General features: G+C 40.5%; 1 protein-coding gene across 1 annotated transcript in view; it reads right to left on the reverse strand.

Moving 5' to 3' along the window:
• The window catches only part of ADGRG4 (adhesion G protein-coupled receptor G4), a 71,304-nt gene extending 63,221 nt beyond the window's left edge, over window positions 1-8,083 (reverse strand). Inside the window, 1 exon segment of the mRNA XM_027092461.1 lies at window positions 8,014-8,083. Within this exon segment, the coding sequence (XP_026948262.1) occupies window positions 8,014-8,083 (70 nt within the window).
• Between the last annotated feature and the right edge of the window lie 8,596 nt (window positions 8,084-16,679).

Below are 16,679 nucleotides of genomic sequence, written 5' to 3' on the forward strand. Positions count from 1 at the left end.
TTGTATGTATACATGCATATATGTTTACGTACCCAGTTTTCCCATCACCATTTGTTAAGTAGATTATTTTTCCCCATTGAATGGTCTTGGCACCCTTGTGGAAAATTAATTGACCATACATGTATGGGTTTCTTTCTGAACTCTCAATTCTGTTCCATTAATCTATGTCTATCCTTATGCCAATAACACACTGTTTTGATTATTGTACTTTGTAGTAGGTTTTGAAATCAGGATGTGTGAGTCCTCCAACTTTGTTCTTTTTCAAGGTTGTGTTGGCTATTCAGTGTTCCTTGCAATTCCATGTGAATTGTGGGATTGGCTTTTCCATGTTTGTAAAAAAGACTATTGGAATTTTTTTTATTTATTGAAATGTTTTCTTTTTGGCCACACTGCACGGCTTGTGGGATCTTAGTTCCCCCACCAGGGATTGAACCCAGGCACATGGCAGTGAAAGCACTGAGTCCTAACCACTGGACCACCAGGGAACTCCCTAAAAAAGACCATTGGGATTTTGATAGAGTTTGCCTTGAATCTGTGGATCTCTTTGAGGTATATTGCCATCTTAATATTAAATCTGTAAACATGGGGTTTTTCCCATTTACTTAGGTCTTCTTTAATTTCTTTCAGCAATGTTCGTGGTTTGAGTGTAGAAGTCTTTCACCTACTTGGTTAAATTTATTCCTTGGTATTTTATTCTTTTAGAAAGTATTGTAAATGAAATTATTTCTTAACTTCATTTCAGATTGTTCATTGTTAGTGCATAGAATGTACTACTAATTTTTATGTGTTGATCTTGTATCCTGCAATTTGTTTGTTAACTTAATCATCTGTTTTTCAGATTCTTTAGGATGTTCTTTGTGTAAGATCGTATTATCTACAAACAGAGATCGTTTTACTTTTTCTTTCCAGTTTGGATGTCTTATTTCTTTTTCTTGTCCAATTGCTCTGGCTAGAACTTCCAGCACAATACTGAATAGAAGTGGCAGAAGTGGGCATTCTGGTCTTGTTCCGGATCTTAGGGGAAGATTTTAGCTATTCACAATTAAGTATGGTGTTCACTATTAGGTTTTCATAGATGCCCTTTACAGCTTGAGGAAGTTTCCTTCTATTTCTAGAGTGTTGAGTGCTTTTATCATGAAAGGGTGTTGGATTTTGTCAAATGTTTTTTCTGCATCAATTAAGATGATCATATGTTTTTTCCCTCCAATCTATTAATGTAGTGTATTACATTGGTAGATGAATTTTTATATGTTGAAACACCTTTGCATTCCTAATATAAATTCCACTTGGTCAGGGTAGATAATCCTCAATATGCTGCTGGATTTAGTCTGCCAGTATATTGTTAAGAATTTTTGCATCTAGATTCATATGGGATATTGGTGTGTAGTTTTCTTTTCTCATGATATCTTTATATGCCAGCTACCATTTTATAACTCTCTAGCAGATTGATATAGCAAGAGAATGTGCCCCAGGTCTTTCTCTGGCGGAGCCAGAGGGAAAATAATACTCTTGCCATATTGCCATAATACTCACTCAAGATGTCATTCTATTTTGCTTTTTGCTAAATTCTAAAGCTGCTTTGCCTGAGGATGCCAAGTTTAAGCAATTTTTAAAGCAGAATTGAATTCACTGAGCATAAAACAATGCCAGTTTTTCCCAGAATGCTCCAACTTTTGTATTATCTGATTTTCTGGGCAGTAGTATAACTGGAGTCTTGGCCACTATTGCCAGTTTCCAGTGCTCAGCATAATGGTTGGCACGTAGTAGGTACTTTATTGCTATTTACTGAATATAATCATTGTTCCCTATTATTAGGGTACTGAGTTGGAAGCTGACAGGTGAGCATATGGAGGGCTGTCCCTTGTGCAAAAGTATCAGTGCTGTGGGTGAAGCATCTGGCATAAGATGACAAATTCTGAACTACAGACTGAACTTGTGCCCTGCCCTCTGTTTTAGAGAACCTTTGGCAAAAGATCAGGAGATAGTTCCCTCTCCCCATCAGACCCCAAAAGTAACAAATACATCCATTTTAAAAGTCAGTGAGGTTGGGTTTCCCTGGTGGCGCAGTGGTTGAGAGTCCGCCTGCCAATGTAGGGGACGTGGGCTCGTGCCCCAATCCAGGAGGATCCCACATGCCACGGAGCAGCTGGGCCCGTGAGCCATGGCCGCTGAGCCTGCACGTCCGGAGCCTGTGCTCCGCAACGGGAGAGGCCACAACAGTGAGAGGCCCGTGTACCGCAAAAAAAAAAAAAAAAAAAAAAGTCAGTGAGGCAAATCTGCAAAATTATTAGTGATTAGTAGTCCAAGGTCTGGCCAAAAGACTTGTAAATTGTGTCAAGTGTTCATTGAATTGAATCAGTGTTCACTGATGTCTCCTCAGTGAACAGTGGAACGTACAGATAGAGAAGCTCTTTGTAGTTGCCAGATCAGCTCAGCTCATAAGCCTGAGTTTAAAAAGGCATCATTCTCCCCTCACACTTTAATACTGTACAGTCCAAACCCCTAGGACTCATGGGCAGTGCTTTGAGCCACTTTTTTGACAAAAATGGCTCCATTTTTCCACTCTGCGGTTTTCTTAAAATAGCTCAGTGTTTTCTAGTCACCGTAAAGTAGTGTTGATTTCTAAGCTATCACATTTGACTTTATTCTTCTACTCTGAAAAATCTTGACTTGTTTGAGTGTATATAATATATATAAAGGGAGCCTTAATGGATTTGTTTTCATAATTTAAGATTTTTTGTATTTGCTCTTGTATAATTGTTTTTAAAGGAAAGCATTACAGAATTGAGGGTGGAATTCTTAGAACCAAAGTTGCTCTTAATAAAAATCACCACATACTTGGACCATGAAAAAAAAATAAAGGTCAGTGAGGGAATTCTCTGGGGGTCCAGTGGTTAGGAGGCTTTCACTGCCATGGCCTGGGTTCAATCCCTGGTCAGGGAACTAAGATCCTGCAAGCTGCGAGGCGTGGCCGATAAATAAATAAACAAACAAACAAACAAATAAATTAAATTAAATTAAAGGCAGTGAATAAAACGTTTAGAACTCTAAGAGATAGATAATTTGCATGATTTTTTTTCAGTAAAGTCCCTTTATTTTCTGAGGCAGCATTAGTAATCATCAGATATATTCTATACTTGTTTTCCTGTCCTCTCTTGGCAAAGATTCTCCTTGAAATGTGAAAGTATTTCAAAGGTTAGGGGACTGAGATTCTAGGTGCACTGCCCTGCATCGTCTTAGGAGGAGTGGACGAATGAGGTTTACCCCTGGTCAGGCACTGTGGGCATGATCTGGTCACTGTTTCTCCCCCATGAGGTGACCTGTTTCCTCTACTTTACCCAAGAGTTCTGATCCAGGGAACCTGACTGAGCATCAGAGTCTGAGTGTAATAGTTGCTAGGGTGCTGTAACAAAGTACCACAAACAACAGGAATGTATTGTCTCACAGCTCTGGAGGCTAGAAGTCTGAGGTCAAAGTGTCAACAGGGTTGTTTCCTTCTGAGGACTCTGAGGGAAAAATCTGTTCCAGGCCTCTCTCCTAGTTTCTGGTGGTTTACTGACAATATGTGGTGTTCCGTGGCTTCTGCTGCATCACCCCCATCTCTGCCTTTATCCTCACACGGCCTTCTCCTTGTGTGCTTGTCTGTGTCCAAATGTCCCCTTTGTATAAGGACCACCATCATATTGGATTAGGGCTCCGCACTACTACAATGTGACTCCATCTTTCCTTGACTAATTACATTTGTAATGACCCTATTTCTAAACACGATCACATTCTCAGGTGCTGAGGGTTAGGACTTCAACATATGAATTGTGGGAGGGAAACAATTCAACTCATAATACTGCATAAGGCTCAAGGCCCAGCTAACCACCTGGCAATACCTTCTATTCAAGGAGGGAGAGGGGGCAGAGCAGATTTGGGGATGGATCCCACCGGAGTCATTGGCTGTTTCAATCCTGTAGAGAATCTGCCCACTGTGAAGGTAAGCATTCTGCCAAGGGCACACCATGCCTGCCTCAACTAGGAGATGTCATTACTCACTCATAAAAGGGCTCTTCTGGCTCTTAGTATCACAAATCCTTGCAAATGAATAGCCAGGAGCATTGAAACACTTGGTAGACCAGGTGCTGGCAGACCCATGGCTGTCTGAGTAGATACAGTAGATTCATGCTTGATACTGGGAAGCTTCATTACCCACATCACCATGGCCAACCTGTGGACAACCACAGAGGCCCACAGCTACTGCCATCTATTGCCTATACTTCCCACTTGTCTTGTGAGTAACCAACTAATCTTTAGATAAACCCTTGTACATTGTTGGTGGGAATGTAAATTGGTGCAGTCACTATGGAAAACAGTATAGAGGTTCCTCAAAAAACTAAAAATAGAGTTACCATATGACCTAGAAATTCCATTCCTGAGTATATATCTGGAAAAAATGAGAACTCTAATTTAAAAAGATACATGCACCCAACAATCAAAGCAGCACTATTTACAATAGCCAAGATGTGGAAGCAAACTGAGTGTCCATCAACAGATGATTGGATAAAGAAGATGTGATATCTATATCTATATCTATATAATGGAATATTACGCAGCCATAAAAAAGAATGAAATTCTGCCATTTGCAGCAACGTAGATGGACCTAGAGAATATTCTGCTTAGTGATATAAGTCAGACACTGAATACAGTATATCATTTATATGTGGACTCTAAAATGTAATGCGAATGTATATGCAAAACAGAAACAGACTCACAGGTATAGAAAATAAACTAGTGGTTACCAGTGGGGGAAGGAGGGGGGAGGTACAATAAGGGAGTAGGGGATTAAAAAGTATACACTATTATGTACGAAATAAGCTACAAGGATATATTGTATAGCACAGGGAATTCTAGCCATTATCTTGTAATAACTTTTAATGGAGTATAATCTGTAAAAATACTGAATCACTATGTTGTACACCTGAAACTAATATAATATTGTAAATCAATATACTTCAATAAAAATTAATTAGTTAATAAAAACAGATGATATATTAAGCCTGAAACATTGTATATGGAAAAAATTTCCTACCATCAATGAATAACTTTTCCCTCTACAAATGTAAAAAAAGACAAAACCAAAAAACCAGATCTGCCATATATAGAAGCATCCAACTTTGAGCCTCATTTCTCTCACCAGTCACCAGTTACAGAGTTATCCAACATGTCCTCTCCTCCAGTACCCAGGTTGCTGACCACGCATGTGGCCTGCCAAGAGTTCTTGTTGGAATGGGAGGCAAAGGAATTACCCTCACAAAGGTAATGAGATTGCTCCTTCAAAACTTGGGCCTAAGGCCCATGTCTCACCCAACAAAATGGATGCCCTTACTCATAAAGCCAGAAGTACCCTGGAACATTCATTTACTTGACACTGATGATCACTGAGGCCCAACTATATGGCAGTGTTGGAGTGCAGTGATAGAGCGAACACATGTCCACACCAGGTCCCTGGCCTTCGTCAGTTTAACATTCCAGAGAGAGAGAGGCAGTCACTCAACAAGGAGAGAGAATTACAAATTGTGAACAGTACTCGGAAGGAAATTAACAGGCTGATGAGCTAGATAATGTGAGGGGCAGGGATGAGGGGAACGGGAACGTCTACGTTCAATCAGATAGTTAAGGAAGGCCTCTCTGAAGAAGAGTTATTTGGGACTTCCCTGGCGGTCCAGTGGTTAGAGGTCCATGCTTCCACTGCAGGGGGCACAGATTTGATCCCTAGTTGGGGAACTAAGATCCTGCAAGTCGAGTAGCCAAAAAAAAAATAATAAATACACATTTTAAAAAACTTATGAAGAAGAGTCATTTTAGTTTAGTCCTAGGAGATGAAAAAGAGTCAGGGTTACAGAGATGTGAAGTAAGAGTGACCCAGACATGGGTAATAGTATGCGCAAAGGCCTTGAGGTGGGACTATGCTTGCCATTCTCAAGGACTGGGAAGGAAGCTGGTGTGTCTGGAGTGAGAGAGAGGGAGAGGAAGCATAGGAAACGAGGCCCAAGAGGCCCTGAGACCAGATAGCGCAGTGCTTTTTAGGGCTAATTAAAGAGTTGGGATTGTATTCTAATTGTGATGGAGACATATTGGCAAGTTTTGAGTAGAAGAGTGACTGATCTGACTTAATACATCAAAGGATGGCTCTGACTGCTGTGTTGAGAATAGGCTATCGCAGAGCAAGAATAAAAGCAGGGAGCCCAGAGGCTATTTCTGTTTTATTCCTTACCTCTACCCTTTCTTCCTCCCTCCCCCGCTCCACTCTGCAACTATTCAGTTCCTGACCTCAGTCTTCCTCCCTTCTTTCTGGCACTGCTCTCACCTTTAGACTTTACAATGATTTGATTTCTTCTTCTTGACCCTTGGTATTTCCTCCATGGGCATGGTTTTGCTCCACACTCTGGCCTCGTCCAGCGACAGCATCTGAATCACCCTCTGCCTGATCTAGGCTTGGCCCTCGCCCTGTCTCCCACGATGACCCTCACAGTTGGGAGGCTGGTGACTTCTGGAGCCTGAAGGGGACTGAACCTTAGTCATACTATTTTTTTCAAGAACCAATTTTTGTTCCAGGAAGAAAATGATGACTTTCTCACCAACTGAAGGACAATGAAAACTGTTTAATAACCTAAAAGAAACACTGCCTTGCCCCATGGATTTGAAGGTTTAAAATCTGCACATCTATCATAATTTCCATTGACCAATGACATTCCTCACAAAACCCATTCTAACCTTCCAGTATCACACACTCTTCCACTTTTTCTTCCATGACTACACTAAAGACTTCTAGATCGCTCTATTCCTAGATCCCTCTTATCCATGCCCCATGCCCTGCCCACACACACACAAATCCACTTAGAGTTTGTGTCACATACACCACCACCGTACAGGTGTTCAAGGTTTTATCATTTCAAACTGCATTAATTTATTAAATCAGCAAATATGTACTGACAAGCTGTGTGTCAAGACCTGTGCCGGATGTTTTGGATAAAGAAATCGAGGAAACACAGTTTCTTGCCTTTGAGGAAATAGTCAGGGAAAAGAGAAATCAACATCCTAGCAGGTAGTCAAGGCCAGGCGACACAGTTGCCACTGTGCCCCCTAGATCCCATTTCAAGCTTTATGATAAGAAACATGGTTTCCCGTCAGGCTCTGCACACAGTCAGTGCTTGTTGTTGATGGCGATGATGATTTGGTATTTTTCCAGAAGATCAGCTCTCAAATCTGAGGGCCACTCAAATCAAACCCCACTTCTGTTTCATCAAGGAACTGTCCCTCATTGGCATGTATGGCCTTTTAGCTAAAGACTGATGTGCTAAATGAGCAATGTTACCAACTGAATTCACTTAACATGGACAAGATTGCAGTCTTCCAAGACAACCTCGTTCTTATGTCTCCAAATTACCAGCTACTTCGGTTCAACTGTCTCCATCATCTATTTGCTGCAGAATAGAAACAAAGACAGAAGATATCTCCATTCTGATCAGAGTTTAGGCAAGGGCTGGGCCTCCCAGAACAGATGCCTGTTCATCACACCTCAGCTTCCCTGTCTATACTCTATGATTGTTGATATATATATATATATCTATATATCTATATATATATCTATCATGGAGACAGAAAGATGATATCATAATGCTCCAGGGAGCTTTAAATAAAGCATTATGCATAAGAGAAAACAGCCTAAAAGAAAACCCAAATCTTATGTTAGGTGTGTATTAGCCACCAAATGGCATGTCAGAGTTTCATTAAGATATGTCAAAGACAGCAGTAGTCCAAGCTACTGTCTACTTGGGGCCAGTTCTCCACCAGTCACAGGGAATCCTGAGAGGGTGGATTCACTTGCTGAAGCTCCAGCTTGTCCTATAGCCATATGGACCAACAGGAAGCCATTGAGAGGCAGCCCAGCAATTTTTCAAATGGTTTATTTCGGTAATCTACTGTCCATGAGATATTGAAAAAGATAATAAGAATACATTTTCTTACCTGAGAGAAAGATAAAACTCAACATGAGAATGGTTCCATAAAGCCTCTGATATATGATGTGTTCTTTCATTGTCTAAACCTGCGTTCAAAAAGTCAGAAATATGCCCAGTTCAGATTCAGAACAAACGATCTCCAAGTACATGTGACTATACTTTTCCTTCGCATCCCACACAAGACTTTTTCCTCATGCTCAAAGCCATGGCAGCAGCCACAGTATAGACCCTTGCCTGAGTTATGCAGCCTGGCTGCAACCTCACCGACTGATTTTTTTGCATATCCGTTTAACACATTTTATTGAGTGTCTACTATGTATCAGACACCGTGTTGTACACTGGGAATACAGTGCTGGGAAGACAAGACAGAGACTCCTGCCCTCATGAGGCACTTAGTCCAGAGGGGAAGGCAGCCATTAAATGCATAATTACAAAATGTGATGTATTCAACATTAATGCACACAACTTCAACCCAACAACTTGCTGTTTTAATGATCCTAAACTTTTTGGAGGAAGCATTATGCAAGATCTTATTAACAAAAGCAACTCATCAAAGCATTGCTATTTTTTAATCTTTTTTGTTGTTGCTGTTTTTTTTGGGGGGGGGGTTGGCCATGCTGCACATCATGTGGGACCTACCAGGGATCAAACCCATGCCCCCTGCAGTGGAAGCACAGTGTCCCAACCACTGGATAACCAGGGAATTCCCAAATCATTGCTATTTTTAAAAAGCAGACCTGTTTAGAGAAACCTGACCACCTCATTACATTTATCCACCTTCTCTCCTTAAATAATCGTAACTAAAGCTACTTATTTGGGAAACACACTGGAAGTCCCCCTTTCTCCAACCAAAACGGTATTGAAACTACAAATCCTATGGAAACATATTACAGAAGCTTGGCAGTAAGATGCTGATGGGTATTTTCTGATTTTAAATAAAATACACTTCTGAATGATTTACTACTGATTTAAACATTTTTTTATAGGATAATGCAACATATTGTATTTCTTTCCACTTCTAAGCAGGGTTTGGAGTGAATAGACTCACTTTACATTTAAAGTAACAGAAGCCAATTAGGAAACCAAATGAGTCTTGGGCTTGCTATGAGCGCCAGCCATTAATAAACCTCTTCATATTTACCAAGTGTTCTACTGCCATTCTCATTAGAATAATAAGGGAATTTGTATGACTTGGATGGATTTTCTAAACTACGAGCTTAGAAGTAAGGGGATGTCTAAATCTTTTATAACTTGCAAGATGAAAGGCAGCTTAAACTTCCAGTGCTGGAAGAGGAACAGACTGCGAATCCGTAACTAGCTTTGAGACCATATTGCTGTTCCTTCATTTTCCTGGGCCTCAGTTTCCTTATCTGTAAAAATAGAGATAATAATCTGCCTATTTCCCAGAACTGCTATAAAAGAGGATCAAATGAAGTTATATTTCAAACGCAATTTTCAAAGTATAAAGGGCTATAGAAATGAATATGATTGCTATCTATAAAATGGAATTTTCAGCAGCAAACAATCTAATTTATACCTTTCTTGAATTTCCTCTAAACTTTTATAACAATTTCACGGTATGTCTCAGAAACTTACCTCACACCCCATAAATAAATCATGGGACATTCTCACTACAGAATACTATGCAGTCATTGAAAGGAATAAGGTAAGTCTCTGTGACTATCAGGCATGAAAAGGTAGGTTGGTAAAGGGGGCAGGGACTGAGGACTTTTCCTTTACATACCATACAATTCTGTACTGCTTGATTCTTTTATAATTATCATACGTTACCTATGTGATTTTAAAAATTGAAGGAAAGGAGAAAGAAAGGGAGGGAAAGAGGAAGGGAGGGAAAACAGGAAGGAAGGGGACGAGAGAGATAGGAAGGAAGAATGGGAATGAAATCAGTTTCCTGTATGCCTCATACCATTCTGTACTGCTTGATTACTTTACAGTGAACCTGTATTACTCCCATAATTTTTTTAAAAAATGAAGGAAAGAAGGAAAGAAAGAAAAGGGAAAGAGAGAAGGGGAGGGTAGAGATTAAGGACCTTTATGCCTCATACAGTTACATGCAATTTGGTTTTGTATGATGAATATCTGTTACTTTTATAATTTAAAGAAATTTAAAGGAAGGAAAAAAAGAAAGAAGGAAGGAAGGAAGAGAGGAAGACACTTACCTGAGAACTAGACTCCCTTAGCCTCCCACCCCCGTGTCACCGTGGGGTCCAAAAGAAGAGTTTGCTTTGCCAATGACCAGATCTGGTCTCTGAATCCCTATGTTTGATGTGAAATGAAATGAGCAAGAGCTTCATTATCTGCTGGTCATGCCTCACTCACCTTCCTTTGTGGATCAGACCAGCCTCTCTGCTCTTAGCTTTATGGGGCTTGTTGGTCGGGCACATCCTCTTTTCGTGGCTGGTAGCACGTCATGGGGCTGCTCTCCCAAGCATGAAATCAGCATGAGCAAAGTTCTCAGGTTATTACACACCCGCGATAACCCATTAATTTGAGGGCTCTTTCCCAGTTTTCACTAACGATTATCTTCAGTCGCTAGTTGATTTTGGCTTTAATTAAATTAGATCTATTAAACAGGTACTTGCTCACTTAACTCAAGCTCATTTCACTTTATTGAGAAAGTGGGGAGGGGGCGTGGAGCAGAAAGCAGAGGCCAAGAAAGTATTAATTTGTTCACATCTCACACTGTCAGTATGGGGGAGCCAGCAGTTTACCGTCACTGCAGATCCATCCTTCAAGTTGCCTTGAAAAGAAGTAGAATTACTGAGGGACTTGCCTGGTGGTTCAGTGGTTAGGACGCAGCGCTTTTACTGCCCAGGCCTGGGTTCAATCTGTGGTCCAGGAACTAAGATCCTGCAAGCCGCTAGGTGTGGCTAAAATGATAAAAAAGAAGTAGACTTACTGAACTGGTTTGTTGGTATCATTCTCAAGATGGGGGATGTAGTTTTTACCCCAGAATGTGTCATTACAGCCCTTTGGGGATGATGGAAATGTCAAATCCCATCAACCATCCAGAGATGGTTCCTGCCACCCTCTGCATTTCCAAGCTCAGGACCCTGAGGTCCACAGGGTAGAATGATTTGCTCAAGGTCATGGACCTTATGAGAGGCAGGGCAGGAACTAGAACCGAGGCTCCGGACTCCCAGACCAATGTATTTTCCTTTCCACTTCACACCTTAAATGGAAAAAGTCAGTCTAAAAAGAGGCTGAGTCCAAAAAATAAAATAAAATAATAAAATAAAATAAAATAAGAGGTTGAGTCAACCTATTATCTGTAGGTACTCCATGGGGGGAGGAGGGGAGAAGGGGTGTATCAGAATCACGCATTACTCACCCCCAAGCCCAGAAACTGTGATCAACATGGTGGATGAGAGCCCCGGTTTTGCAAAAGATAGACGAGTTTGAATCTCCATTGTGTGATTTAGGGCCAGTTCCCTAACATCTCTGGAGCCCTCAATGTCCTCGTTTGTAAAACATGAATAATGGCACTCACCCCATATCACTGTGAAGATTACGTGAGACGGTGGGTGTAAAGGGCTTAGGCCAGGGCCTGGCACGGGTGTCAGTGCCCCCTGCTCTGCATAGAACTCCACCGCTTCCCCTTTTCACTAGCAACAAGGCTTAAGCTTTTGAGGTCTGCTCCCTACATGGGGCCATGCAGCTTACAAGAGGATGTGGGGCAATTGCTAGGCATCTTGGCGCCCCCTGGCGGTGGTTTATATTTCCCATCGTGCTTGCTCATTAGTCCGTCTCTCCCCGTCCCCCAGGAGTTCTGGAAGGGCTGGGGCTCCATGTTATTCAGTGGTTCACACATTGCCTGGCACACATGGAGCACTCAATCAAGATTTGATGAATGAATGACTACATCTTTCTCCCCTCCTAAGGACAGGAAAACACATCTCTCCTCTCGTGCCCCAAGAGTTAGCACAGTGCCTGGCACATAGTACGTGCTTAACGAATATTTGCTGAATTGAAAAAGAATTTAGAGGAGAATATATTCATACATACTTGGATATGTTTTTAAAAATCTCTGAAAGGAGACCCTGGTGAGAATAACTGATTCTAGGAAAGGAGACTGAGAGGTCTTGGATGGGAAGGAAACTCACTATTCTCTGCATATACTTTTGTACTATTAGAATTGTAATCATCTGTATGTGTTGCTTTTTCAAAGAAAAACACTGGGTTTTTGTTAATCCAGTGTAGTGCAAATGAAATAATTGACGGGAAAACGAAATGTGCAAAAAAATGAAGAGGTCAGAACCCTTTGGTCAAGAAAAAAAATACCACCTGAGGAGGAAGGGCTTCAATGGCTATCTTCCATTCTCAGGAAGGTTATAAGGAGAATGTTGACCATCTGTTCTCTGTATCTATAGAGTAATAGGAAATGGATTAAAATTGCAGTGGGAGATATGAGTTAAACATAAATAAGTCATTATTGACGATAGGGGTTGATAAACACCAGGAAAGGCTATCATGGGATGTTATGAGCCATCCATCCCTGGAAACTCGAAGGTCTAGATAGCCATATGGCTCTGCTGATTGAAGTATCCTCCCACACAGAGTGCTGAGCTTGGTGAGACTTTGTCCCCGTTTCTGACAATACAACAGACCCTTAATCTGGTGAAGGTCCAGGCTGTCATTGTTCCCCCTTCTCTTTCCTGCTATGAGCATCCCACCAGACCAATTAGGAGTCTGATGATTTCCATACAACATGTCCCCCCAACCACAAGCACGCTATTGAATTCAGGGCTCAACCATAGAAACAGTGGAAGTGTTGGTGACTACCTAAGAGATTTTCAAGGACAATCTTGATTATATTTGATTGCTACCTCAAACACTACCATCCAAAAAAATCCCTGCTGGTAGTGGTTTCTGTGCGTACCTTCATACTTTTGCTACATATGTAGGCATCCCTTGACAACATGTAATATTATTTTTAGGAAAATGCCAGCTTAGGTATTTGGGATAAAGTGTTCTTACATAAGCACAGTACAATCATCAAAATTAGGAAACTTACCTTGATGTACTCTTACCTCCTATACAGTTCATATTCACATTTAGCCAACTGTCTCACTAATGTCCTTTATTGGTTTTCCCCTCTGATCCAGGGTCCAATCTAGGATGACACACTGCTTTTAGCTGTCATTATTTTTTAGTCTTCTTTAATGTGGAAATATTCCTCAACCTGTCTTTGACTTTCATGACATTGACCTTTTTGAAGTGTACCAGCAGCTGTTGTATAGAATGTCCCTCAGTTTGGGTTTGTCTAATCTTTCCTCATAGTTCAGGTTATATACTTTTGTCAGGAATAGCACAGAAACGATGCTGTGTCCTTTGCAGTGCATCACACAGGACACACATGATGTCATTTTGTCCCATTATTGAGAATGTTAACAGTGATCACTTGGTTAAGGTGATGTCTGACAGATTTCTCCATGGTAAAGTTATAATTTTTCCATTTGTAATTTGTAAGTGGTCTGTGGGAAAATTCTTAGAGTCTGTGTAAATATCCTATTCGTCCTTGTCTTAGTTCATTCAGGATGCTAGAACAAATTACCATAGACTGGGTGACTTATAAACAAGAGACATTTATCTCTCAGAGTTCTGGAGGCTGGGAAGTCCAAGATCAAGGCACCAGTAGATTTGGTGTCTGGTGATGGCCCACCTCCAGGTTCACAGACAGATTTCTTCTTGCTGTGTCCTCACAGGGCAGAAGGAATGAGAGAGTTCTCTGGGGCCTCTTCTATAAGGTCACTAATCCCATTCGTGAGGGCTCCACCCTCTTGACCCAGACATCTCCCAAAAGCCTCACTGCCTAATACCATCACATTGAAGACTAGGTTTCAACATATGAATTTGGGACATAAACATTCAGTGTATAGCACTCCTCAAACCTTCAACCATTAGTTTTAGCAGTCATTGTTAATTTTTGCCTGATGGTTGCCAAATGGCAATTTTCTATTTCCATCATTTGTCCTGCATTTATTAGCCAGCTTTCTACAGAAAGGGTTTTCCCTTCTCCCATATTCATTCATTCATTCATTTTTATCAGTATGAACTCATGGATTCTTATTTTATTCAGTGGGTTGCAATCTATTATTATTTTGATGTTCAAATTGTCCTAGATGGGACAAATTTCTCAACAGGAGCCCTTGCAAGCTGGCTTCTGTGTCCTTTTTGACACATCCCTATGATTCTTTGAGCACTTTCTTACCTTCTTGCACAAGCTTCTCCAGGTTTATCTTGCATTTTCCATGCCTCAGACCTAGAATCCACCATTTCTCTTAGGACCCCTCGTTCCATTTAGTGCATAATAGTGCCTAGAAACCAAGATCTGGGTCATGACAGAGTTTTGAGTAGAAAAATAACGTGATCTGACTTTTTTTTTTTTTTTTTTTTTTTTTTTTTTTGCGGTACAGGGGCCTCTCACTGCCGCGGCCTCTCCCGCCGCACAGCACAGGCTCCGGAAGTGCAGGCCCAGCGGCCACGGCCCATGGGCCCAGCCGCTCCTGACCAGGGCACGAACCTGCATCGGCAGGCGGACTCTCAACCATTGCGTCACCAGGGAAGCCCTATCCCCTTTCTCTGCATCTACTGAGATGATCATGTGGTTTTTCTCCTTCAATTTGTTAATATGGTGTATCACGTTGATTGACTTGCGTATATTGAAGAATCCTTGCATTCCTGGAATAAACCCCACTTGATCATGGTGTATGATCCTTTTAATGTGCTGTTGGATTCTGTTTGCTAGTATTTTGTTGAGGATTTTTGCATCTATGTTTATCAGTGATATTAGCCTGTAGTTTTCTTTCTTTGTGACATCCTTGTCTGGTTTTGGTATCAGAGTGATGGTGGCCTCATAGAATGAGTTTGGGAGTGTTCCTCCCTCTGCTATATTTTGGAAGAGTTTGAGAAGGATAGGTGTTAGCTCTTCTCTACATGTTTGATAGAATTCGCCTGTGAAGCCATCTGGTCCTGGGCTTTTGCTTGTTGGAAGAGTTTTAATCACAGTTTCAATTTCAGTGCTTGTGATTGGTCTGTTCATATTTTCTATTTCTTCCTGATTCAGTCTTGGCAGGTTGTGCATTTCTAAGAATTTGTCCATTTCTTCCAGGTTGTCCATTTTATTGGCATAGAGCTGCTTCTAGTAATCTCTCATGATCTTTTGTATTTCTGCAGTGTCAGTTGTTACTTCTCCTTTTTCATTTCTAATTCTATTGATTCTATTTCATTTCTAAATCTATTGATTGAGTCTTCTCCCTTTTTTTCTTGATGAGTCTGGCTAATGGTTTATCAATTTTGTTTATCTTCTCAAAGAACCAGCTTTTAGTTTTATTGATCATTGCTATTGTTTCCTTCATTTCTTTTTCATTTATTTCTGATCTGGTCTTTATGATTTCTTTCCTTCTGCTAACTTTGGGGATTTTTTGTTCTTCTTTCTCTAATTGCTTTAGGTGCAAGGTTAGGTTGTTTATTCAAGATGTTTCCTGTTTCTTAAGGTAGGATTGTATTGCCATAAACTTCCCTCTTAGAACTGCTTTTGCTGCATCCCATAGGTTTTGGGTCGTTGTGTCTCCATTGTCATTTGTTTCTAGGTATTTTTTGATTTCCTCTTTGATTTCTTCAGTGATCACTTCGTTATTAAATAGTGTATTGTTTAGCCTCAATGTGTTTGAATTTTTTACAGATCTTTTCCTGTAATTGATATCGAGTCTCATAGCGTTGTGGTCGGAAAAGATACTTGATACAATTTCAATTTTCTTAAATTTACCAAGGCTTGATTTGTGACCCAAGATATGATCTATCCTGGAGAATGTTCCATGAGCACTTGAGAAAAATGTGTATTCTGTTGTTTTACGATGGAATGTCCTATAAATATCAATTAAGTCCATCTTGTTTAATGTATCATTTAAAGCTTGGGTTTCCTTATTTATTTTCATTTTGAATGATCTGTCCATTGGTGAAAGTGGGGTGTTAAAGTCCCCTACTATGAATGTGTTACTGTCGATTTCCCCTTTTATGGCTGTTAGTATTTGCCTTATGTATTGAGGGGCTCCTAAGTTGGGTGCATAAATATTTACAATTGTTATATCTTCTTCTTGGATCGATCCCTTGATCATTATGTAGTGTCCTTCTTTGTCTCTTCTAATAGTCTTTATTTTAAAGTCTATTTTGTCTGATATGAGAATTGCTACTCCAGCTTTCTTTTGGTTTCCATTTGCATGGAATATCTTTTTCCATCCCCTCACTTTCAGTCTGTATGTGTCTCTAGGTCTGAAGTGGGTCTCTTGTAGACAGCATATATATGGGTCTTGTTTTTGTATCCATTCAGCCAGTCTGTGTCTTTTGGTGGGAGCATTTAATCCATTTACATTTAAGGTAATTATTGATATGTATGTTCCTATTCCCATTTTCTTAATTGTTTTGGGTTTGTTATTGTAGGTCTTTTCCTTCTCTTGTGTTTCTTGCCTAGAGAAGTTCCTTTAGCATTCATTGTAAAGCTGGTTTGGTGGTGCTGAACTCTCTCAGCTTTTGCTTATCTGTAAAGGTTTTAATTTCTCCATCAAATCTGAATGAGATCCTTGCTGGGTAGAGTAATCTTGGTTGTAGGTTTCTCTCCTTCATCACTTTAAATATGTCCTGCCAGTCTCTTCT

Source organism: Aethalodelphis obliquidens, unplaced genomic scaffold, assembly GCF_003676395.1.
Source record: "Aethalodelphis obliquidens isolate GAN/ISIS:26980383/991018 unplaced genomic scaffold, ASM367639v1 scaffold78, whole genome shotgun sequence".
Classification (NCBI taxonomy): domain Eukaryota; kingdom Metazoa; phylum Chordata; class Mammalia; order Artiodactyla; family Delphinidae; genus Aethalodelphis; species Aethalodelphis obliquidens.